This window comes from Pseudophryne corroboree, chromosome 2 (assembly GCF_028390025.1).
Source record: "Pseudophryne corroboree isolate aPseCor3 chromosome 2, aPseCor3.hap2, whole genome shotgun sequence".
NCBI classification, from domain to species: domain Eukaryota; kingdom Metazoa; phylum Chordata; class Amphibia; order Anura; family Myobatrachidae; genus Pseudophryne; species Pseudophryne corroboree.
Window position 1 is genome coordinate 149,503,854 of NC_086445.1, and position 27,348 is coordinate 149,531,201.

Consider the following 27,348-nt stretch of genomic DNA (forward strand, 5'->3'; position numbering starts at 1 on the left):
TGTGTATCTAGAGGAGTGTCACAAAGTTCTACATGTTCCCATGTTTATGATTTAAATCTTTTTGTCTATTAATTTAATGAAAGGTATATTGGGAAGTAGAAGTAGATTCTCAATAAGGCACCTGTTTAAAGTTGTGTGTCCTATTGTCTATAATCCAAGCAAACAGATTGAGGGAGGTTGTCATTAAGGTGTCTACAGTAACTTGCATTAGCTAGGCAGCCTAACTGTATTTAACTTTAACTTCTCAGCGACATAAAGCATTTTATTCTGTATCATTCAACCATCACATGTGTGTTTTTAAAAGAATCAATTTCATGTGTGCATGGTCTCGATACATGTATAAACATTATATCTGTCAGTGGGCCTTCAAGTAAAAAAATGACTACAGCCATTAGCAAATCACAATTCACAGTGCAAATAAAAAATAATTACAAGAGAGATTATATATACAATCATTAAACATAAAGCTTATTTTTAGAGGCATATTATTGATGTAACTAAACAAAAGATACTAAAACCAATTACTTTGACTATTTCTTTTCTAGTCGTTATTTCCCTCTAAGCATTATCTTTTTACCAATCTGCAACACCATTAGTTTATTACAAATGTCTGTTTGCTTTTACTGGGTTAAAATATTGTAAAAATGGGACTTCATTCATATTTGCTGCAGTGAAAGAAGCCATTTTGTGGGCAGTGAATGTGCCTATAAATGTAAGAGAACCCACAGACCTAAATGCGGCACTGCATGACCTACATTCAAGGCAATACCTAAGGAATTCACAGGCTTCACTGCCTTCCATATTGGTTCAGCAAACAAAATGGCTGCTTCCACTGAGTGTAGGTGACAGGTGCGCTATACATATATTTGGCAGATTATAGTATGCAGTAAATATTAGTTTTATAGTTTAATTTCCCTATTTCTCCAAGCCACCTTGCCAAAATATATATTTCATCTTAGTACCAGTTGCCATGAATTAAATGTGCTTATTGAAAAAAAAGTGTCTTTGGGGCATGTCTGGGGCAAAGTTAAATGTAAAGTTGCAGGCTGGGTGTAAATTGTACTCAAAATCAATAAATTAAAACCATTTACTTATTTTTGTTTAGAATTATCCTTTTTTTAATTTATTTTTTATAATAAAAGTACCATGCACAAAATAATGTGCCCCATATCTGAAACACAGATATTGCTTCAAATAACTGTGAGTACGCAAATATGACATATTAGATACAAACAAAATAAAAACTACTTATCTGCTGTTATAGAAGCTGGAACATAGCTACTATACCCAGCAATACCTCTAGCGCACCTGTCATCATGTTAAGGGGCAATATCAGTCATCATGAAAACTTGACTAATAAATTCAGTTCAACTTACTTAAAGTTCCAAAATATGGAAACTGTTTAATTACTTTATTCCTGTATCAATAATTGCTAAGTGATAATTCTCAATATGCATTCTGCCTCAAACACACATCTCAGGTCTCAAGAACATGTTTTAACAAGTAATTAAAATGAAAATATAAAGTGAAAAGTTCAATAAGATTCGGTGGATACAATTTTAATATTCAAATGACTTAGCAATATTAAATTAACTAATCACGGAGCTGTTTGTTAACATTTGTCGATCAAGAATGGCAGTTAAAAGTGAAGCACAAAAACTATTATTAGTTGACAACTTCCTGGCAATTCAAACGGGATAGCAAAAACATTAGCACAATACGTAAAGGCAAGCGCTGGACATAAGGTTCATAAAATGTATAATGAGTGGAAGGTAATTAGGCTTCGGAAAGCCAAAGGTATATGTATTTATACTGACAGCACTGCTTTTCTACAGAACAGCTAAAATTAACTCTTTTTTTTTTTTACTTCAATAGAAAACACCTTTGTGCAAAATATCTTCTTCAATTAATGTTAATGTATTCCTTACATTCAATTTATATACCAGTTCTTTATATGCTGGTATCTACCAGGAGATCCTGTCTCCCAATTAATGTTAAATCTTCTGCAATGTTAATGTCAAAATTTCACAGTTACCATAAAATGCATAAAGGGTAAGGATAACATTTTTTTGTGTGTGCAATAGCTCATAACGAACCCAATGCTTTGTTAATAAATGAGCCTCATATACTGCAGAATAATTATAATCATAGTAAAAATAAAATAAAAATGATTGCGGGTACATTATTAAATGTGTATAAAATAAAGTAATAATTTCCTGCCACCCCATCTGTGAGATCGTGAGGATATTTCCTGACTGCATAGATATATATATCTTGTTAGGAATGACCTCTGCAAGTCTCACGTGGTGGGGTACTACGTAATATTTTATGACCAGGATCCACAATTGCTGCAGAATACTGCATATATTAATAGGACACTGAATCTCAGCATGCTGGAACCATGCCTATACATTACCTAGTAAGACTGCAGATTTGGATGTAGTCATTATGAGATCATTTTTTGGAACTCAAATCTTGAAGTTATTCTACATTTTATTTTTCTTTAAATTTCAAAAATGTTCTTAACTTAAAATTAAAAATAAAATAACTTGATATGTGAAGTGGCCAAAAATACTTTATGAACCAGAGTCAGCCTTTGCTTTACTTCATGTTAAGTTAATTAGCTTGAACTATCACCACAAAGTCACAAACCAGAAACACTGCTCCATTTTCTCTTTTAAACTGAGTCTCCTACAGAATCCAAATCATCCGATGACAGGTGACGATACAGGTCCTGTAAGATGAAGTGCATTATAGATTTGTTCACCTGTATTTCCTCGCATAGATAATATTTTATTTATTTTGTCACAAGCAATTAATGCTGACATTTAACAGAAACAAAAACATTCAAGTGTTTTCTGAAGTCAATACAATCACTCTACACAAAAACCACAAAAAGCAATAGCAATTCACAGTAACAAAATAACAGTGAAGAATGGTTAAACTACAGGTAATGTGAAGCAAAGTTTTGCCATTTATTGTAGAAGATAATTTGAGCTGCTGCTTTTGCTTTCTAGACAGAAACAAATTCTCTTTACTCAAGAGATCAGCACTTGGATGCTAACTATAGGGGTAATTCAGACCTGATTGCTCGCTGGCGTTGTTTGCAGTGCTGCGATCAGGTCAGAACTGCGCATGCATATGCACCGCAATGCACAGGCGCACCGCATGGGTACAAAGCGGATCTTTGCTGTGCGATAGGTTTTACAAAGAATCTATTCGCACAGCCGATCGCAAGGTGATTGACAGGATGAAGGCATTTGTGGGTGTCAACTGACCGTTTTCTGGGAGTGGTTGGAAAAACGCAGGTGTGTCCAAGCGTTTGCAGGGTGGGTGTCTGACGTCAATTCCTGTCCCGGACAGGCTGAAGTGATCGCAGCGGCTGAGTAAGTTCGAGGCAACTCAGAAACTGCACAAAGTTTTTTTGTACCGCTCAGCTGCACATGCGATCGCACACTTGCACAGCTAAAATACACTCCCCGGTGGGCGGCGACTATCCGAACGCAGGACTGCAAAAAAAACAGCTAGCAAGCGATCAGCTCTGAATTACCCCCTATGTGCTAGCACATTTCTGAGAAGGTAACTAATGCAACCCAATGTCGTAAAAAAAATAGTATGCAGTTAAAATACCGCCGTCGGGATCCTGGCGGACACCGTAATCCCAACAGGGGCACTGTAATACCACCGAGGTAGGTGATTCTAGAGCCACCGTGCCTGCAGTGTAGCGAGCGCAGTGAGCCTGCAAGGAGCCTTGATACGCTCGCCCCGATGTCGGTATAGTGACCCCCACACAAATTTACGAGTAATTAAAGTTACACAAATATTTTCTTTTTACAAGCTTACATCTTGTATCATCACATCTCATATACAGTAGCTGAAAATAGACAATCAGAGAGCTATGCACATTTCTGTTTCTGTTTGATTTCAAAATGGAGCATAATAACAGCAGCTTTAAATATTCCTGTCACCTGAGAACCATGGAGGCAGCCATTTTGTGGGTGAATTAATATTCATGATAGAGCAGTCAGGACACTAGTCAGCCCTCAGAGATGTCATAGTTACCTAACAACTTGATAGGCTGCATACTTCAGCCACAACATGGATGCCTCTGTGTGTAGGTGACAGGTCTAATTAAGAGAGATTTACATGACAGCTCCCAGTCAACAAAAGCTGATTTTGTAGAAGTGATGTAGATCTGATGTAAATATAGTATATATACATATATTTAAATGGAATGCGGTTACCACCCTATTGGTCGGGATCCCGGCACACAAGATACCGACGCCAGAATCCTGAAAGGGAACAGAACACCGATGCCGGAATCCCAAACATCGGAATCCCGATTGCCACCACAGTGGCCCGTGTAAGTACTACGCCAGGGATGGGAGGGTTAGGTTTAGGCAGGGTTAGGGTGCGCGGGGGAAGAAGGGATAGGTTCAGGCTGCGGGGAGGTGTGGTTAGGCACCACCAGGGAGGATTAGGGATAGGCTGCGTGGGGGACAGTTTAGGTTTAAGGTGTGGGGAGGTAGGGCTAGCCTTAGTTACCACCCAGGGGGGTTAGGGTAGGGTAGACCCTTAACACCCCATTTCGGGATTTTGACTGTCGGGGATACCGCTCACAGTCTAGACAGATATGTCCACTGACATCTAGCCTCCTTGCACATTAAACAGTCCTTCTAGTCATGCCATGCAGTGATTTGGTAGTGCCGAGCAATAAAAGACGGCCAACACTAACAGAGTTGCATGGGACCTGTCAGCTCATGTCAGGCATTTCCGACTGCGTGGCGTATTGAGCAGAGGCATTAGGGTTTTCGGAGCCCAGGTCAAGATGAAGAGTGGCGCCCCCCCCCCCCCCCAAAATAAATAAATAAATAAATAAACCTATGTGTGTGGCAAAAATAATAATAACATTGGGCATGGCCATGCGCCAGAAGGGGCATGGCCACATACCAGAAGGGGCATGGCTACTGAAAATGGGGCATGCCAACGTGACTATCACCTACCCCCTGTGTCGCCTCTTAGCACACTATCACCTATTTACACAGTAAGCAGGCAGAGTCCCCTTTTTACACAGTACACACAGTGCCAGATACACATTGCCCCACAGTGTCAGATACACATTGCCCCACAGTGCCAGATACATATTACCTCACCGCGCCAGATACACATTGCCCCACAGTGTCAGATACATATTACCCCACAGTGCCAGATACACATTACCCCACAATGCCAGATACACATTGCCCCACGGTGCCAGATACATATTATCCCACAGTGCCAGATACACATTGCCCCACAGTGCCAGATACACATTGCCCCACAGTGCCAGATACATATTGCCCCACACAGTAACAGATACACATTGCCCCACACAGTGAGAGACACACGTTGCTCCACACAGTTACAGATACACATTGTCCCACACAGTGACAGTCAGATACACATTGCCCCACACAGTGAGATACACATTGCCCCACACAGTGACAGCTACACATTGCCCCCACACAGTGACAGCTACACATTGCCCCCACACAGTGAAAGATACACATAGTCACCGCTGCCTTTGCTATGTGAGGGGAGGAGAGCGCAGCGCCTCTCCTACCCCTCAATGCTGCTCCATGAAGTCCGACTCCGGTCTCCAGCGGCGGGTATCTTGGCGCCGGTTCGTTAGCCAATCAGAGCTCGCGGACCGGCAGCCAATCAGGAACCGTTCTGCGAGCTCTGATTGGCTAACAAACCAAACAGAGACCAGACACAGCACATTGATGGGCAGGAGAGGCGCTGCGCTCTCCTCCCCTCACATAGCAAAGGAATGGGGAACGGCCCGGGCAAGTGGGCATGATGCCCTGGCTGCCGGCTGCGCCCCCATCTGCTGGGCCTGCTAAGGCGCCCAGGGCATGTGCCCTGCTTGACCCCCCTTAGTTACACCTCTGATATTGAGGCTAGATGTATGTAAATCTATCTATCTATCTATATAATATTTTCATTTTAAAAACTAAAACTTATTTAGGTATAGTACCAATTTAAATACAAATCAACAAGGGGAATCTTTAGCTCTCTCAGCAACAGATTATGCACATGTCTAATGTTGGAGTCATGAATCAGGATTACTCTCAGAGGTTAGTAGTGGTACTGTTTATCCCAGGCTATAAAGCACAAACTCATATTATGAGCAGCCTGACAGCCAAATGATGTTTCTGCCATATCTTTAACCTTCCATAAAAGGCCTATGTTTATGTAAAAAGCAGAGAACATGTTTAGAGAAAAAAATAGTTTTAAAATACTATCGGCGGGATGTAATGCCGCCCGAGTCCGGCGGCCGTGTGGGATGCCGGCCGAACTAGGAGGTTTTTTTAAAGGGACAATCAATTACAAGTCGTTACTTCCCGCCGCATATTTTTTTTGTTCAGTAAAGACTCATGAGAAAAATTATCTCTTTAACACACATTTCATGTAAGGTTTTATGAAACCTCATTTTTGGGTAATATAAGCATAATAAAAACAAAGAGAGCAAAAAAAATCACAACTGGATATGAATAATTACCATATCTGTACCATAAACCACCACATCTTTACATACAGGAAGACCGCTATTTGTCAAGTAAGGGACAATCATTGCTCACTTATTACACTGGTAGTTATTATTTCTATAAAACTTTTATATATATTTTTGTATTGCAGAAAGACTAGCGGTAGGTAAACAGCAATAAATGAAAATGGTAGTTTTTAATTGTCTGTGGTGCATTCTGCTATTTAATGCTGTCCTAGTGGCAGTGGCGGAACTAGCGAGCGGTGGGCCCAGGTGCGACAAAATGCTTTGGGGCCCCCCCCCCATCCCATCAAAGTCCACCCCCTCACCCCTGGAGAGGATCTGGTGAGTGGGACCTGCTCAGGGCCAGAGACATGGATACCTAGCAATAGTGCCGTAACTAGACATTTTAGCACTGTGTGCAAGAAACGGCATCGGAGCCCCACCCCTGCATGCAAAACAGGGGCAGTGCGCGCCGTAGGTGCGCGCAAAAATACATAGTGGTGTGGCTTCGTGGGGAAGGGGTGTGGCCACAAAATAATACCAATTCATAAAACGGTGCACAGTAGTCTCCATTATTCAAATTACTCCGCACAGTAGCACCACTACACCAGGTAGAGACCTTACGGCGGACAGATTCCTCTTTTTACACATTACGGCAGACAGCGTCCCCTTTTTACACATTACGGCAGACAGCGTGCTCTTTTTACACATAGCGGCAGACAGCGTGCACTTTTTACACATAACGGCAGACAGCGTGCCCTTTTTACACATAACGGCAGACAGCGTGCCCTTTTTACACATAACGGCAGACAGCGTCCCCTTTTTACACATTACGGCAGACAGCGTCCCCTTTTTACACATTACGGCAGGCTCCCTCTTTTTACACATCACGGCAGGCAGATTCCCCCTTTTTACACATTGCGGCAGGCAGATTCCCCCTTTTTACACATTGCGGCAGGCAGATTCCCCCTTTTTACACATTGCCCCACAGTGCCAGATACATATTATCCCACAGTGCCAGATACACATTGCCCCACAGTGCCAGATACACATTGCCCCACAGTGCCAGATACATATTGCCCCACACAGTGACAGATACACATTGCCCCACACAGTGAGAGATACACGTTGCTCCACACAGTTACAGATACACATTGTCCCACACAGTGACAGTCAGATACACATTGCCCCACACAGTGAGATACACATTGCCCCACACAGTGACAGCTACACTTTGCCCCCACACAGTGACAGCTACACATTGCCCCCACACAGTGAAAGATACACATAGTCACCGCTGCCTTTGCTATGTGAGGGGAGGAGAGCGCAGCGCCTCTCCTACCCCTCAATGCTGCTCCATGAAGTCCGACTCCGGTCTCCAGCGGCGGGTATCTTGGCGCCGGTTCGTTAGCCAATCAGAGCTCGCGGACCGGCAGCCAATCAGGAACCGTTCTGCGAGCTCTGATTGACTAACAAACCAAACAGAGACCAGACACAGCACATTGATGGGCAGGAGAGGCGCTGCGCTCTCCTCCCCTCACATAGCAAAGGAATGGGGAACGGCCCGGGCAAGTGGGCATGATGCCCTGGCCGCCGGCTGCGCCCCCATCTGCTGGGCCTGCTAAGGCGCCCAGGGCATGTGCCCTGCTTGACCCCCCTTAGTTACACCTCTGATATTGAGGCTAGATGTATGTAAATCTATCTATCTATCTATCTATCTATCTATCTATCTATCTATCTATATAATATTTTCATTTTAAAAACTAAAACGTATTTAGGTATAGTACCAATTTAAATACAAATCAACAAGGGGAATCTTTAGCTCTCTCAGCAACAGATTATGCACATGTCTAATGTTGGAGTCATGAATCAGGATTACTCTCAGAGGTTAGCAGTGGTACTGTTTATCCCAGGCTATAAAGCACAAACTCATATTATGAGCAGCCTGACAGCCAAATGATGTTTCTGCCATATCTTTAACCTTCCATAAAAGGCCTATGTTTATGTAAAAAGTAGAGAACATGTTTAGAGAAAAAAATAGTTTTAAAATACTATCGGCGGGATGTAATGCCGCCCGAGTCCGGCGGCCGTGTGGGATGCCGGCCGAACTAGGAGGTTTTTTTAAAGGGACAATCAATTACAAGTCGTTACTTCCCGCCGCATATTTTTTTTGTTCAGTAAAGACTCATGAGAAAAATTATCTCTTTAACACACATTTCATGTAAGGTTTTATGAAACCTCATTTTTGGGTAATATAAGCATAATAAAAACAAAGAGAGCAAAAAAATCACAACTGGATATGAATAATTACCATATCTGTACCATAAACCACCACATCTTTACATACAGGAAGACCGCTATTTGTCAAGTAAGGGACAATCATTGCTCACTTATTACACTGGTAGTTATTATTTCTATAAAACTTTTATATATATTTTTGTATTGCAGAAAGATTAGCGGTAGGTAAACAGCAATAAATGAAAATGGTAGTTTATAATTGTCTGTGGTGCATTCTGCTATTTAATGCTGTCCTAGTGGCAGTGGCGGAACTAGCGAGCGGTGGGCCCAGGTGCGACAAAATGCTTTGGGCCCCCCCCCCCCCCCCCATCCCATCAAAGTCCACCCCCTCACCCCTGGAGAGGATCTGGTGAGTGGGACCTGCTCAGGGCCAGAGACATGGATACCTAGCAATAGTGCCGTAACTAGACATTTTAGCACTGTGTGCAAGAAACGGCATCGGAGCCCCACCCCTGCATGCAAAACAGGGGCAGTGCGCGCCGTAGGTGCGCGCAAAAATACATAGTGGTGTGGCTTCGTGGGGAAGGGGTGTGGCCACAAAATAATACCAATTCATAAAACGGTGCACAGTAGTCTCCATTATTCAAATTACTCCGCACAGTAGCACCACTACACCAGGTAGAGACCTTACGGCGGACAGATTCCTCTTTTTACACATTATGGCAGACAGCGTCCCCTTTTTACACATTACGGCAGACAGCGTGCTCTTTTTACACATAGCGGCAGACAGCGTGCACTTTTTACACATAACGGCAGACAGCGTGCCCTTTTTACACATAACGGCAGACAGCGTCCCCTTTTTACACATTACGGCAGACAGCGTCCCCTTTTTACACATTACGGCAGGCTCCCTCTTTTTACACATCACGGCAGGCAGATTCCCCCTTTTTACACATTGCGGCAGGCAGATTCCCCCTTTTTACACATTGCGACAGGCAGATTCCCCCTTTTTACACATTGCGGCAGACAGTCCCCCTTTTTACACATTGCGGCAGGCAGATTCCCCCTTTTTACACATTGCGGCAAGCAGATTCCCCCTTTTTACACATTGCGGCAGACAGTCCCCCTTTTTACACATTGCGGCAGGCAGATTCCCCCTTTTTACACATTTATGGCAAGCAGATTCCCCCTTTTTACACATTGCGGCAGACAGTCCCCGTTTTTGCACATGGAAAGAAAGAAAGAAAGAAAGAAAGAAAGAAAGAAAGAAAGAAAGAAAGAAAGAAAGAAAGAAAGAATTATACTTACCCTCGGTGCAGCTTTTGATCACGATCACCCGGGCAGGAGAGAAGGAGGAGGGAGCCGCAGCAGCGCTTTGTTACTGGTTGTAGGCGCTGCTGCTGCTGTCCCTCTGCTTCACTATAGGCTGTTCTCGGAAGACAGCCTATAGTGAAGCAGAGGGACAGTAGCAGCAGCGCCTACAACCAGTAACAAAGCGCTGCTGCGGCTCCCTCCTCCACCTCCCTCCTCCTCCTTCCCCCCGTGGCTGCTGCGCTCCTCTCCTCTCTGTCCGGGCGGCTGTATGCTGCGGGCAGCGGTTGCCCGCAGCACACAGCGGCATGTAATGAGTCAGTTTGACTCATTACATGCTTTGGGCCCCTGGACAGTGGCGGGCCCCAGTGCAACGCACTGGTTGCACTGGTGGTAGTTCCGCCTCTGCCTAGTGGAGGATGAATGCGTGCACACATAGGGATTATATACATGTGCGGCACGCACATACCGGGAGGCACTCGATATACCGGCTGTCGGGATCCCGGCGCTCTGCACACCGGCGCCGGGATCCCGACCGCCGGAATACCGGCAACTATTCTCCCTTTTGGGGTGTCCACGACACCCCTGGAGGGAAAATAAATAGCCACCTTGCCCCCAGCATGGCAAGCGGGCCCGCAAGGGGGTCTTTTGCACTCGCCCCGCTGCCATCATTCTGGTGGTCGGGATCCCAGCGCTGGTATGCTGAGCGCCGGGATCCCAAGCGTCGGTATAACATAGTACGCCCCACAGACCATGTATGCAAGATTCTCGCTGTTATACATGACTGACCACAGACAGGTGAAAGTAGAGCATATACCAGTGGTTCCCAAACTTTTATGAATCACGGTGCCCTAGCGTATCAGCAATTTTTTAATGCCATCTCTAATCCGGAAGATTCTTATTGAGAAATTCTGATTTTTTTTTTTGTTAAAATAAGTAAATTGTGCTTATATGTGATCCTTAGGTTTAGTTGTGGTGGTGGACAGGGTGATGCTTTTGTTAGACCATGTATTGTATGGTTGGCAGCCACCAGCACTGGTTTTGCCTATCACATTGACCATAAATAATTTGATTTGGGCTTGTACCACCAACCCAGGGCACCCCTGTAATTGCCCCACGGCCCACAGGGTACCCTTGCCACCCAGTTTGGGAACCACTGGCATATTTTATTCCATCCATGTTTCATCAGGAGGTATGTTGAGAAGCTTAAGTGCACGACCTGTTACATTTCATCATAGGGATCGATGATCCTGTTTTGAGCTGGCAGTCACTCTCCATACACTGTGTCTTCTATGAAGTGGTTAAAACTCCCCCAAAAGAACACACCACAGGCAGAACAAAATCATCCATGTATCATGTTAACTTGTAATTAATAAATCAAACAATCCATGCCACAATATTACTAATCACATCATACATCTCTCTCTCAAAGTCCTGGTTTTAAGCAGTAGAATGCATAAAAAAACTACTGTAGATTAAACTCCTTCCACACCTAAAGTAGTGTGGCAATAATAATAATAATAATAATAATAATAATAATAATAATTATTATTATTATTATTATTATGGCACTTCTTCCACTAGTACTAGTACAACCTATGAAAACATTTTACTAATGTTCATCCATACTGGGAGCCCTGGGACTGTTCATTGCAATTATTTTCCCTCCATTTTCCTCACAGGCCTGGAGAGGGGATGTGGGTGCAAAGTACCAGGGCCCGTGGGAGGGGAGAAATTCGGTCTGCTATAGATGAGCAGCCCTGCCTACAACACGGTGTGGCCATACCTGCTTCAGTTGTGGCCTGAAGATGCAATGTAGCGTGAGGCCTTTCTATGCATATGTACTAGATAAACATAAGAACAAAAAAAACTAACACTTTATTAAAAAGCGTTCAAATATAATTATATGAAAGAAAATATCTGATTGGTTGCTTTTTTTTGCGTTGCCCCAATATTCAGAAAATGTCCCCTCTATTCTTTCTTAATTAAAATATTTTAAAATATATTTTATGAAAATTTCTAAAAATGCTATATGAAACACAACTTGGTGGAGATGTACAAACCATTTGAGTGATAAAGTGGAGAGAGGTACCAGCCAATCAGCTCCAAACTGCCATGTTACAGGCTGTGTTTGAAAAATGACAGTTACAGCTGATTGGTTGGTACTTTATCTCTCTCCACTCTATCACTCCACTCTACCACTCTCCGAGGCTTAGTACATCTCCCACATTATAATAATCATAACACACATGTTTAGTTCTCTATAATATGCACAGAACATCATATTTGGCAATTAAACCATTGACTACACTAAAAAACAATCACAGGCGCAAATATTTAATCCTTAACTTTTTAAGTGTGTGTAATTGCTACAGTAGATTAATGAGAGCACGTTTATGCCAGAGGGCAACAGAAATGCAACATATTCCCATCTGTATAACCAGTGCCGACATTCACATCTGTCATTAAAACATCCCTAACATCAAAGTCTGGCACCAGGAGTTCGTTCCAATCTGTGTTTCAAGTTTCAACATGTCAAAATGAACAGGCTGGCAAAGCAGAGCTTCCACATCTAAAGCAGGATAAAATAAACTCTGCACAGTGGAAGAATCCTGGAAATCAGGGCATGCATTCCTTAATAAAGGGAATAGACTTTCTCTAACAGCAGCCATTGCTAAGCAACTGCACATAAGGCATGATATCAGTCACACATACTTTCAGTAGATTTATTTTTATAGAATCTGCAGCTAATGATGACCAAGGATGGAGAAGATATAGCTTCCAGTTTACCCTAATAATCCCCCCTCCTGCAAGTCAGAAATATCAGTAATTACAGCAAGTAATAACAACATAGCTTGGCTAGATACTGCTGTGTATGATTTATCTAGCAGAGCCTTCTGTTTTTATATATGTTGTGGTCATTTAATTGTAAAAGTATCGTGCTACAGTATGTTCAGTTTCTCAACCACTAGGATGCGGGCAAGTAGTGACACTGGGCATTATACAGAGGCGTATACACTGCCGATGTCAGGCGTAATGTAGCACCACTAGGATGCGGGCAAGTAGTGACACTGGGCAATATCCAGAGGCATATACACTGCCGATGTCAGGCGTAGTATAGCGCCCCCAGGATGTGAGCAAGTAGTGACACTGGGCAATATCCAGAGGCGTATGTACTGCCGATGTCAGGCGTAGTATAGCGCCCCCAGGATGTGAGCAAGTAGTGACACTGGGCAATATCCAGAGGCGTATGTACTGCGGATGTCAGGCGTAGTATAGCGCCTCCAGGATGTGAGCAAGTAGTGACACTGGGCAATATCCAGAGGCGTATACACTGCCGATGTCAGGCGTAGTATAGCGCCCCCAGGATGTGAGCAAGTAGTGACACTGGGCAATATCCAGAGGCGTATGTACTGCGAATGTCAGGCGTAGTATAGCGCCCCCAGGATGTGAGCAACTAGTGACACTGGGCCTTATACAGAGGTGTACACACTGCCAATGTCAGAAGCAGCGTAACAATATTTCGCTAATGTGCCGATATCTAAGTTGCACCACGCATGCCTCATGATTGTGTCCGTACAGAGTTGCAGTTGCAATTTTAGAGACACACGCGTTGAGGTGTATAGAAATTATAGCAGGTGTTCCTGACTGGTGACAGGATACACGCATGGAGATCTGTCTTATGGGTGAGTGTTGCGGACATGCCAGTGAAAGCAGTTGCGTACACAAGACATATCAGGTCATACATACAGGACAAAGTTATTTTGTTTAAAAAAAAAAAATGGAACCTACCAGGTATTACAGGCAAAGGTGTGCGCAGGCTCTGGCTAAAATGCGGCAACACCAGAGACACAGACCACTCCCCCCAGTCACCCCCCTCCCTGGTACTACCTTCTCAAACCCCCAACAGGGACATACTGGATTTTGAATACCATTTCCTGCTAGGTGGCCAATACCCTTCAATCCCCTGGGGTGCAGCTGGTGAGGTGGTGGCACTGGATTGTAGCGTGTTTTGATGTCACTGCAGGGTAGCCTCACCCCCAGGTACACTGTGACTGCCGAGATCGGTGTTTGCCGATCGCAAAGTTTAGTTACATATGCCAATGGCATTATGCCATCAGTATGGGTTAGGGTCACTAAAGCCGGGTACACACTGGAGCGATGTCAGGCAGATTTGCCGTTTTGTAATGATAAATCGCCTCCCTCGCTCTGTGTGAACGGGTCATTGCGCGATCTCATAGTCACTAGCGACGGTCGCTAGGTTTGATGTGCTGCCCATCAAACCTAACGATTTTACTAGCATCTTTGTTTATGCTAATGAAGAACGGAACATGATCGTTCCGGTCTTCATTAACATTGCTGCAGTGTGTACAACCAATCTTGGTTGACGGGCATTCGATTCCGATGTTGGAACAAATGCCCGTCATCCCAGTGTGTACCCACCTTAAGGGGTGTGAAACGAACAGATTGGGTAACTACTGTACACCTTAGGCCCTGTGCCTTCATGTTGTCTTTTCCTGACCCTCAACAGTAACAGAATCAGTCTGTGCTCTGTCCAACAGGAATTGCTGCAATGAACACTTTTCCAAATAACCATTACCCCTGTAAGTTCCTGTGTGCGTTCTTACATTTCTAAATAGTGCATCAGAGAAAAGAAACCAATTAGTACTTTCACCCTTTCCAATTTGTGCAAGATGAGCTTGAAAGACATGAGGAAATGAAGAAACTAGGACGAGGTCTCATAAAGGTATTAGGTTTATCAGCATGAAGTTACAGCTTTGTTGGACTGCAGTTATACCCCTTTTACACTTGCACACCCGGGTCACTCCCGGGATTCTTCCCGGGATGCGTCCCAGGATGCATTCCCGGGACTGACCCCTTTCACACTGCACTAAGACCTGGGATCGACCCGAGACAGCCCCATTTACACTGATCCCGGGATATCCCTGCAAATGCATATGTATGTCATTAGAAATGGCCTTTTTCTGGCTCACATAGATGAGGTCACAGTAGTCAACAAAGGGAGGGGCGGGGCCTGCTCACACCATTGCTGCAGTCATGGCCGACGGAGTACCAGTGTGTATGCCTGAGCTCATGATTCTTTCTGCTTTGCAGATGTTTCATACAGCCAGTGACAGCATGATGCAGCTTGTCACACTGTGTAGTATACTGCACATATATTTTATGAGGAGGAGGAGGGCGCAATTTATGGTGGATAGGGCTGCTAGTCACCGCCAATATTTGCGCAGGAGGAGAGCCCTCATATCATCCAGGATGAGTACCATCCTGAGCCTGAGTATGGGGCCTAACTGCTCATTTTGGTCCAGAGATCGCCGGCACGGAGAAGCCTTTATGAGGACCGTGGAAGCTTACCAGGATGAGGAGTGGATGGCTAACTTCCGTGTGTCTCGTGCAAGCTTTAACTACATCCTGGAATTACTTACCCCAGCACTTGACATGCAGACCACCAGGCTTAGGAGACCCATCGAGGCACGCAGGAGGCTAGCTATTGCATTGTGGTGGTATGCTACCCCAGGAGAGTACCGCTCAGTCTCATGCTTGTTCGGTGTTGCGATCTCCACCTGCTTTGTCATAGTCCACCAGGTGACTAAAGCAATTGTATCTACCTTATACAAGCGCTTCATATCTCTACCACAAGGACAGCGCTTACAGGATACTATCAAAGGATTTTTTACACACGGGCCCTTTCACACTACCCAGCTTCCCGGGACGGTCCCGGATTCAACCCTGGTCGAGACCTGGGTTGAAATCCCAGGATGCTCGACCCGGGAAATTGTCCCTGTACCCATTCACACTGACAAAAAACCCGGGATGATGCGCGTTCACGTGCAATATCCCGGGATTTTCATGCGAGTGTAAAAGGGGTATTATTGTTTCTGTGAAAGATCCCTCCTTACCTATACTGCCTGCTACCTGTTTCTCAATTTAATGTTTAAAGCCAGTCAGCTTGAAAGGTCAGACATTAAGTTATGGTCTTACTGTGACAAAGAACTAAAATATTACTTTCTATCTCTTTCATCTTCAGGAACAAAAACTGCAAAAAAAAGAAGTCATGTCGATGGAGAATCCATCAGTGATACAGTAGAATGCTTGTTCTGTTTTTTTGTTTTGTGGATTTGTGAAAATATATCAATGACGCTGTAACAGATCATTCATTGAATCTGTCTATAGTACACATAGATGTATGGTATCATGTTATCGAGACGTACTTTGTGTATATCTGGAAGAAATCTATAGAAAGCGATGCCTGAGTGTATTTGTATGTCTACAGGACTGGGGCATAATAAGAATAAGTAACCTCACCATTCATCAGATGATCATCTCAACTGTAAGGTTGTAATCACAAGCAAGAGACTAGCGTCACGCTGTGCTCTCCCTCCAGGTATCTACTGCAGATCACCAAAGAATGGATCTAAATGTCTATGTTTCAGCGCTTTTAACAATTATACTAACCCTGTAGCGCAAATACATCTAATTGTGACAGGTTACATCACTTACTGTAGCCCACCTGTCACTCAAACGGGAAGATGTACTAAGCCTTGGAGAGAGATAACAGGGGTCTATTTACTAAGCCTTGGATGGAGATAAAGTCGCTGGAGATAAAGTACCAGCCAATCGGTTCCTAACTGTTATTTTTCAAACACAGCCTGTGGCATAGCAGTTAGGAGCCGATTGGCTGGTACTTTATTTCCAGCAACTTTCTCTCCATCCAAGGTTTAGTAAATAGACACCAAAGTACCAACAAACCAGCTCCTGTCATTTTTCAAACACAGATTGTAACATGGCAGTTGGGAGCTGATTGCCTGGTACTTTATCTCTCTCCACTTTATCACTCTATAAGGATTACATACTAAAAGCCGGTGGATGGGATGCCGGCGGTCAGATAACCGACAGCGGCACCCCGATGCACAGAATCCCGATAGAAGTCAGGTAAGTATGTGTACCCTTCCCCCTTACCCCCCTAACTTTCCATTCCCGCAGCCTAACCCTAACCTGCCCCCTCCCCCCCCCCCCCCCCCTACTGCAGCCTAACCCTCCTCGCTGGTGCCTAAACCTAACCTCCCCGCAGCCTAAACCTAACCATCCCTTCCCCGCAATTTAACCCTAACCCTCCCCAGGGGTGACTAACCCTAACCACCCCTCCCAGCAGCCTCACCCTAACCTTCCCTTCCCAGCAGCCTAACCCTAACCCTGCAGCTTAAACCTAGGGAGGGTAAGGGATGTAGGGAGGGTAAGGGATGTAAGGGGAGAGGGTTAGAATACTTAACCACCGGGTGTCGGGATCCTGCCATTAGCATGCCGCTGTCTGTCTTGTGACCACCAGGCACAGTAATCACTGGAATCTCATACCCAACCCTTTTATACAATACACATCCTTATATACATCCTTACAGACTCTATGCTAACAACTTAACCCTTCCCATATTCCATCACCATTCAGAGGGCATCCTCCTATTCCAAGTTTTTGGTTTTGTGAAGCATTTAGCATAAGACTGTCAAACGCTGTACATTATGTTGCAGCACAGTGGAAATAAAATAAAACTCACTCAATTATACAAATCCTGCATACATTAAAACACAATAACACACCCTACACAATACACTATTCAAATGATGCAACATCAGCAATAAAGCTCAGGGTGTGTGATGGGGAAAGAGAAAAAGGGGAGACACAGGCCAACCCAAAGCTTTACTGAGAACAGACCAGGGATGTCATAATGATTAAAATAATACAAAAAAGATATTTATAACACATATTCTGTGTCATAAATATCTTCTAATCATTTTTGCTGTAAAAACGCAGCCAAATCTGGATGGGAGACAGAGAGCGCCCTGCCTCCCGCAGATAATATAAAGTGGCAGCAGTGGGCGGCAGGGTCAAGTAGTGGGCAGTGAAAGCCCATTAAAAAAAATGAGAAGAGGCAGCTGCAAGTGAGCCCACCTGGAACACAGTGGTAAAGTTATGCACCTGGATATGAAGCGCATAAACCACTTTCCCCCTTTCCACTGCCATGTGTGCGCCCCCCAGCCACTGACCTCACCGCACATCTCTGCGACAGACACACAAATGGTAAGGAAAGTGGTGCTTGATCAATTACTGCTACCCCTTGCTGACTCTGGCAAGTAAAGGCCATATACCCGTGGTTAGTCTGAATATACACTCGCACTATCAGCATAAGAAAAGTTCTGGCCCCAGCCACTAATTACCTATAACTGATTATAATGTGCTGTATCGCAACAGCGCATTATAATAAAAGTCTCTTAAATTTCCAAATACAAAACATTCATTGTAGGAAAAGACATTTTTGTATTTACTGACTGCCTAATGCTTTGTTAATTACTGCCCTGAATTATATTCCCATCATCCATGTCACTAGTAATTACTCTTAAAATAAACTACAGCATGTATAGAAAACCAAAAGAAATAGGTTTGCTTTGTAACATTGGAATTGTTTTGTTGTTTAGCTGTGACAGCGATACAGCTAATTAATGTATATATCCATGGGATAATGCAGTGCAGGATATTAAATGGTCAAGTAGGAAATTAGTTGCTATGGGAAACTGGTCTGAAAAATACCCATTCCTAGCAACCTATGATCAAACATAGCTGTACATGAAGGCTTACATTCATGTCACACGGCTTTGTATGTTACAATTGTGGAATAGAACAAGTTTTATTATTTATTTAACAACGCTAAGGATTTGCTTTCAGCGGTAGATTCCTGTCTGGTTTGATAAAAAATAGACAATGTTAAAATACACTTTGTTGTTGATGTCTCATTATTTGACAGAACTGTACATCATAATGGAATTTATATCATTATTAAAAGAAAACTGACTTATCTACGTTTCAGAAATTGGGGGGGGGGGGGGAAGAGCAAGATTTTTTTTTTTTTTTTGTGTGGACTCACTGGTCAAGGGGGTTATAGACAATGGCCCTCATTCCGAGTTGATCGCTCGCTAGCTATTTTTTGCAGAGCAGCGATCAGATAGTCGCCGCCTATAGGGGAGTGTATTTTCACATTGCAAGTGTGCGAACGCCTGTGCAGCCGAGCGGGATGAAAAAGATTTTTGAAGTTTCTGAGTAGCTCTGGACTTACTCAGCCCTTGCGATGACTTCAGTCTTTTTGGACCCGGAATTGACGTCAGACACCCGCCCTGCAAACGCTTGGACACGCCTGCGTTTTTCCAAACACTCCCAGAAAACGGTCAGTTGACATCCACTAACGTCCTCTTTGTGTCAATCTCCTTGCGATCAGCTGTGCGAATGGATTCTTTGTTAAATCCATCGCCCAGCTACAATCCGCTTTGTACCTGTACGACGCGCCTGCGCATTGCGGTGCATACGCATGCGCAGTAGTGACCTGATCGCTGCGCTGCGAAAAACGGCAGCGAGCGATCAACTCGGAATGACCCCCAATATGTTGCTGGATCCAGGGTTGCACACATTTGGGCCGCAGATGAACCTGTACTACATGCCCGTAAATAAATACGGATCTCTGCCAGCATTTACAGTTTACCGCTTTAAGCTATCAACGTGTCAATGCAGCTGTATCACTATCAGTGCGCCTATGCATCACATCCTATACTTGGTGCCAGGGTCTCTGATAGAGAGGGGGGGACAGGTACTAATTGCCCAGGCTTGGACTTGTTGGAGGGGCCTGCTGCCGAATCTCCCACCCCTTGCTGCTCTGCAGTAGGCCACCCACACTGGATTTGGGTGTAAATCTGCACTAGCCCCATATTGTTTAGTGGTTAAGTCTCAATAGAGCGAGGGGAGTTGGAATTTAAATGTAATTAGTTTATCATTTCTATTTATTAAATGATTTCATTTATAAATTCGACATGTACAATGGCAACCATTGAGTACAGATAGGACTACGTACATTCAGTGCACTAAACATGGCTTGCTGTTAGTAGCAAATAGTGGAAGACAGGGGACTGACGGAAACAGAAATTCTGCAGAGGGATAGTGTTCCTTCCTGGAGAGTACTTTACATTGTTCTTTATGTGTGTGTTTACTTGGATTAAAACTCCCATTCTTTGAGACATCCAGAACACCTATTTCACATTAAGTTTCCGTAGTCCACAGGTGTCTCAACAGCATCATACTCACCAGCACTTGGAACTGGTCAGTTGTACTGTGTCACCCACTACCTATTCATTCATTAGAAAGTCTATTGCGGCATGTCTGTTTGATGGTGTTATTTAATTGCTTCATCCATATAAGGGATTGGTTTCAGATACAGGAATGAGAAAGCTACGTCATTGATGGGATATCTGTACAAAGCTCACCTTCCACATTACAATACTAACAACTTGCACTGCAGGACCCACATATTGGGGCAGAACAGATATCTGTGTTGGCATGACATACATTTTTCAATTTGTTGATTGAAGTGTGTAAAATTATTCAAATGACCATTGGTCCCAATTATATTTTATTATATTGTCTATCATCTCATTGCTACCAAAAGTGAGCATCCAATTGTGTCACTAATCCCTGCCACATATGAGCAGCTCACTGTGCCACCAGACCCCGCCAAATGTAAGCAGACCACTGTGCCACTAATCCCTGCCACATATGAGCAGCTCACTGTGCCACCAGACCCCGCCAAATGTAAGCAGACCACTGTGCCACTAATCCCTGCCACATATGAGCAGCTCACTGTGCCACCAGACCCCGCCAAATGTAAGCAGACCACTGTGCCACTAATCCCTGCCACATATGAGCAGCTCACTGTGCCACCAGACCCCGCCAAATGTAAGCAGACCACTGTGCCACTAATCCCTGCCACATATGAGCAGCTCACTGTGCCACCAGACCCCGCCAAATGTAAGCAGACCACTGTGCCACTAATCCCTGCCACATATGAGCAGCTCACTGCCACCAGACCCCGCCAAATGTAAGCAGACCACTGTGCCACTAATCCCTGCCACATATGAGCAGCTCACTGTGCCACCAGACCCCGCCAAATGTAAGCAGACCACTGTGCCACTAATCCCTGCCACATATGAGCAGCTCACTGTGCCACCAGACCCCGCCAAATGTAAGCAGACCACTGTGCCACTAATCCCTGCCACATATGAGCAGCTCACTGTGCCACCAGACCCCGCCAAATGTAAGCAGACCACTGTGCCACTAATCCCTGCCAGATGTCAGCATCCCATTATGCCACCAATCTCTGCCAGATGTGAGCAAACCACTGTGCCACCATTCCCTGCCAGATGTGAGCAGACCACTGTGCCACCATTCCCTGCCAGATGTGAGCAGACCACTGTGCCACCATTCCCCCCTGCCAGATGTGAGCAGCCAAGTGCCTTCTTTGGACTGTTTTGGTGAAAACGTCTCCAGCACCCCAGTTTAATAATTGCAGACAGTTTATTTGCAGTTACCGCCATGTTTTCCTTTTCACTTAATATTAGTGCAGATAATCCTGGTATAGACCACATCATCTACTCTTGCTCTTTAGAGGGAAAGTAGTTATTTGCTTAAAAACAAACAAAACCAGAAATTTCACATGTGCTCTCAGCAAATCCCTGATCTGTTGATCAAAGTTTATACGGAATTCAGCAAATGTAGACAAGTAGGCAACGGTAACACATATGTGACATGAAGCTTGCTTACTTTGTAAAAGACCCCCCTCCATAAAACACTTGTAAAACTACAATAGGAACTCTTTATTAGCGCAAATAACTTCAAGTTACTCAGTTTTCTTCCACTACCATCCAGTCTATGTGCTCATGATTGGTTTCCTTGTACTATAAATGTCTATGCACTGACAGATGTCTGAGGAGCAGCCAGCCAGCCATAGAAGTCACACATCTTCACAGGTGGGGCTGCCCGCTGCATACGGACGCAGAAACTAAAGGGTAAATTTACTGCAGCTTCTAAAACAGAATTGGTGATGTTGTTCATAGCAACCAATCAGATGCTATCATTTTCTACAAGGCAATAGAGAAATGATAGACAGCGTCTGATTGGTTGCTATGGGCAGCTTTACCAATTCTGTATTTTAGAAGCTTTAGTAAATTTACCCAAAAGCATAAATGGAACACACTGTTCAGAACTCCAGAACTCATTGTTGTGACCTTTCCTTGGTAGAAGTGATCTTAGAATCTCTGCCCCTGGTTTTAGCTAATAATTATTTGTGCCATTGGAGAGGTGGGCAATTGGGGTTATTGCGAGACTTCCAAAAAAGGCTACTGTTTGTTTTAATACATGCCATCGTTGCCACATCTCAATTGCTGAGCAGATCATGTTAAACACTGATCTAGTTTAGATGCAATTTTGGCAGCAATAATAAACCTTTCTAACTTTTTATCCTCCCTTGGGTAAAAGTATCCTGCACTTACACTGCTGTACTGCATTTTAAACAAAGTACACATTATATCTTCTAAAAATATATATGCTGCTAGAAGCGACTCTACTATATGAGATTAATGTGAATTGTAACCAGGTCACATAAATGTCACAGACCTAACTTTCCTTCCCTTGGAGAAATTCACTGTCTCTGAAATCTTTTATGACTTTGGCCAGGAGTTACTCCACAAATACAAAGATATCGCCTCTGCGCGATGCTTTTGTATTTGTGCGGGGGGGGGGCGACTAGCCCTGTGCTGGGCGTCCCCTCACATGTCTGAGTTAACGATCGTAGCTGTACTAAATTTAGCACAGCTACAATCAACTTGAAATGACCCCCTAAGGGCCTAATTCAGGCCTGATCGTAGCAGCAAATTTGTTAGCAGTTGGGCAAAACCATGTGCACTGCAGGGGGTGGGGGGGGGGGGCAGATATAACATGTGCAGGGAGAGTTAGATTTGGGTGAGGTGTGGTTATGGAGAAAGTCATAAAAGGCTTCAGAGACAGTGAATTTCTCCAAAGAACATACTGTAACTTTTAATGCAGATTTCTTTGTTGTCTTTTTTTGCTTACAAAAAAATCTGAGCTTAGATCAATAGATTTCTGCATAGTATGGTGATTGCTTCCGGCAGAAAACCATAATGTAGACGTCTTCTGGAAAGTAGGTTACCTCAGTAAGATTCATATGTACACAACTTCTCGTGACTTCAAACAGAACTGTCTGGTGTTCAGTGGGTCAGTGAGTGCTCGGGGGGAAATCTGACAAAAGTAAAAGTCGGAAACTGTGTTTCCTTTTATTTAGCATTTGATGTTCCCAAAGTGCTGGCCACTAAGCACTGTAGAGATCTGTGTATTAACAGCATGCCCACACAGATTAGGGCAACGTTTGTATACTGTATAAAAGCAGTTCAATAGTACTAGGTCAAACCCCCCCCCCCCTCCCCACTAGGCCATTAACCCCTCCCCCATTTGATCCCACCCCCCTGGAAAGTACAGTGTTGGTGTAAGTGGATGTTTTGAATGTGTCTATAAATTGTATATATGAGACATATACTCTATAATGGGCACTTGGACTAAGAGGGATATTTATCAAAGATTGGAAATAGAGAGATATAAACAGAGCTGTCACTAGGGGGGTGCAGAACAAACCCGGGTGTTCCCTTCCAGAGGGTGTCACCAAAATGGCGCATGTCGAAGGGGGCATTGCCTTGTGGGAAAGAGGTGTGGTCTTACATTTCCAGAGATGCTGGGCTGCCCCTGGAGACTTGTTTGGCTGCACTGCCGGCTTCTATACTGTAACAGGAGCCGGCAATGTCACAGTGCAGCACCCAACTCCTGTTACTGAGAAGTTGGCATTTTGGTGTCACCCCTCTGGGGAATGCTGGACATACCCCCGGAGTGATGTAAATGGGGACTTCCCGCGAGGCCATGCCCCTTCCCCTATGTTTGAAAAATGAGTTAGGAATTGATTGATCAGTACTTTATCTCTCTCCAAGCTTTGATAAATCTCCCCCTTTATATGGTCTGCGTGGGCACTGTATGTGCTAAAAGTTGGGCTGTATGTGACAGTCATGTGGCTCTATAATCTGCTTGACAACTGTAACCGTTCTTTCAATAATGTGCATGTAGTAAACTAAAATATCCTTTTTCTCCATAGTACTTATCCTAATAAGTGAGATGTATTTTCTCAATGCCACACATGACAAGTGTATACTATAGTATAGTAGTTTAGTCATTAAGAGCAACATGCACTAAGTATATCCTTTCTGTCAGATTGTGTATGCACAGCACGCTAGTTACAGATATAGCCTATACAACTCCTAACCTCACCCTGCACTACATGATTGGCCTTACCAATGCCTATGCTTCATGCTAGCCGTCCCATACATAAACTCAGAGGTGTATTGAAAAGACATCCAGTGTTTCCACTCAGTGACCCCTCCCACAACAGGTCCACCAACACTGACAACAAATCCTGAATACCGTGTGTGGACTCTAAATGCATCTAATGACAAAGGTTACAGCACAGCAACGTGATCAGGATTTATTACTTAGTAACAAGAAAAATGAAGGTTGCTGATGAGGGGAACTTATTTACTTGAGATGAGCCCTAAGCATTCAGTCCTGAAACCTTCAGCTTTATTTCAAATATCAAATCTCTCCTGTAAATGTTAGCAAAAATAATATAACCAGCTTATGGTGCCAGTAAGTCACAGCATTTACATGTTCAGGTTTGAACCACTGATGTAAAATAATAAGAATTTACTTACCGATAATTCTATTTCTCGGAGTCCGTAGTGGATGCTGGGGTTCCTGAAAGGACCATGGGGAATAGCGGCTCCGCAGGAGACAGGGCACAAAAAGTAAAGCTTTAGGATCAGGTGGTGTGCACTGGCTCCTCCCCCTATGACCCTCCTCCAAGCCTCAGTTAGGATACTGTGCCCGGACGAGCGTACACAATAAGGAAGGATTTTGAATCCCGGGTAAGACTCATACCAGCCACACCAATCACACTGTACAACCTGTGATCTGAACCCAGTTAACAGTATGATAACAGCGGAGCCTCTGAAAAGATGGCTCACAACAATAATAACCCGATTTTTGTAACTATGTACAAGTAATGCAGATAATCCGCACTTGGGATGGGCGCCCAGCATCCACTACGGACTCCGAGAAATAGAATTATCGGTAAGTAAATTCTTATTTTCTCTATCGTCCTAGTGGATGCTGGGGTTCCTGAAAGGGCCATGGGGATTATACCAAAGCTCCCAAACGGGCGGGAGAGTGCGGATGACTCTGCAGCACCGAATGAGAGAACTCCAGGTCCTCCTTAGCCAGGGTATCAAATTTGTAGGATTTTACAAACGTGTTTGCCCCTGACTAAATAGCCGCTCGGCAAAGTTGTAAAGCCGAGACCCCTCGGGCAGCCGCCCAAGATGAGCCCACCTTCCTTGTGGAATGGGCATTTACATATTTTGGCTGTGGCAGGCCTGCCACAGAATGTGCAAGCTGAATTGTATTACACATCCAACTAGCAATAGTCTGCTTAGAAGCAAGAGCACCCAGTTTGTTGGGTGCATACAGGATAACAGCAAGTCAGTTTTCCTGACTCCAGCCGTCCTGGAACCTATACTTTCAAGGCCCTGACAACATCCAGCAACTTGGAGTCCTCCAAGTCCCTAGTAGGCGCAAGGCACCACAATAAGCTGGTTCAGGTGAAACACTGACACCACCTTAGGGAGAGAACTGGGGACGAGTCCGCAGCTCTGCCCTGTCCGAATGGACAAACAGATATGGGCTTTTTTGGGAAAAAACCCACCAATTTGACACTCGCCTGGCCCAGGCCAGGGCCAAGAGCATGGTCACTTTTCATGTGAGATGTTTCAAATCCACAGATTTGACTGGTTTTAAACCAATGTGATTTGAGGAATCCCAGAACTACGTTAAGATCCCACAGTGCCACTGGAGGCACAAAAGGGGGTTGTATATGCAATACTCCCTTGACAAACTTCTGGACTTCAGGAACTGAAGCCAATTCTTTCTGGAAGAAAATCGACAGGGCCGAAATTTGAACCTTAATGGGCCCCAATTTGAGGCCCATAGACACTCCTGTTTGCAGGAAATGCAGGAATCGACCGAGTTGAAATTTCTTCGTGGGGCCTTCCTGGCCTCACACCACGCAACATATTTTCGCCACATGTGGTGATAATGTTGTGCGGTCACCTCCTTCCTGGCTTTGACCAGGGTAGGAATGACCTCTTTCGGAATGCCTTTTTCCCTTAGGATCCGGCGTTCCACCGCCATGCCGTCAAACGCAGCTGCGGTAAGTCTTGGAACAGACATGGTACTTGCTGAAGCAAGTCCCTTCTTAGCGGCAGAGGCCATAAGTCCTCTGTGAGCATCTCTTGAAGTTCCGGGTACCAAGTCCTTCTTGGCCAATCCGGAGCCATGAGTATAGTTCTTACTCCTCTACGTCTTATAATTCTCAGTACCTTAGGTATGAGAAGCAGAGGAGGGAACACATACACCGACTGGTACACCCACGGTGTTACCAGAACGTCCACAGCTATTGCCTGAGGGTCTCTTGACCTGGCGCAATACCTGTCCCGTTTTTTGTTCAGACGGGACGCCATCATGTCCACCTTTGGTATTTCCCAACGGTTCACAATCATGTGGAAAAACTTCCCGATGAAGTTTCCACTCTCCCGGGTGGAGGTCGTGCCTGCTGAGGAAGTCTGCTTCCCAGTTTCCACTCCCGGAATGAAACACTGCTGACAGTGCTATCACATGATTTTCCGCCCAGCGAAAAGTCCATTGCCCTCCTGCTTCTTGTGCCGCCCTGTCTGTTTACGTGGGCGACTGCCGTGATGTTTTTCCCACTGGATCAATACCGGCTGACCTTGAAGCAGAGGTCTTGCTAAGCTTAGAGCATTATAAATTTACCCTTAGCTCCAGTATATTTATGTGGAGAAAAGTCTCCAGACTTGATCACACTCCCTGGAAATTTTTTCCTTGTGTGACTGCTCCCCAGCCTCTCGGGCTGGCCTCCGTGGTCACCAGCATCCAATCCTGAATGCCGAATCTGCGGCCCTCTAGAAGATGAGCACTCTGTAACCACCACAGGAGAGACACCCTTGTCCTTGGATATAGGGTTATCCGCTGATGCATCTGAAGATGCGATCCGGACCATTTGTCCAGCAGATCCCACTGAAAAGTTCTTGCGTGAAATCTGCCGAATGGAATTGCTTCGTAGGAAGCCACCATTTTTACCAGGACCCTTGTGCAATGATGCACTGACACTTTTCCTGGTTTTAGGAGGTTCTTGACTAGCTCGGATAACTCCCTGGCTTTCTCTTCCGGGAGAAACACCTTTTTCTGGACT

General features: G+C 44.5%; 1 protein-coding gene across 5 annotated transcripts in view; it reads right to left on the minus strand.

Annotated features, from left to right (window-relative positions):
- DCLK1 (doublecortin like kinase 1) overlaps positions 1-27,348 on the minus strand; it is a 560,745-nt gene that overhangs the window by 152,257 nt on the left and 381,140 nt on the right. The window contains exon 8 of one of the 5 annotated variants that reach the window (XM_063951826.1): positions 2,653-2,734. The exons of the other annotated variants lie outside the window; for them this stretch is intronic. Coding sequence (XP_063807896.1) covers positions 2,678-2,734 — 57 coding nt within the window. The 3' untranslated portion in view covers positions 2,653-2,677. The remainder of the gene's footprint in view (positions 1-2,652; positions 2,735-27,348) is intronic. 5 annotated transcript variants of the gene reach the window in all.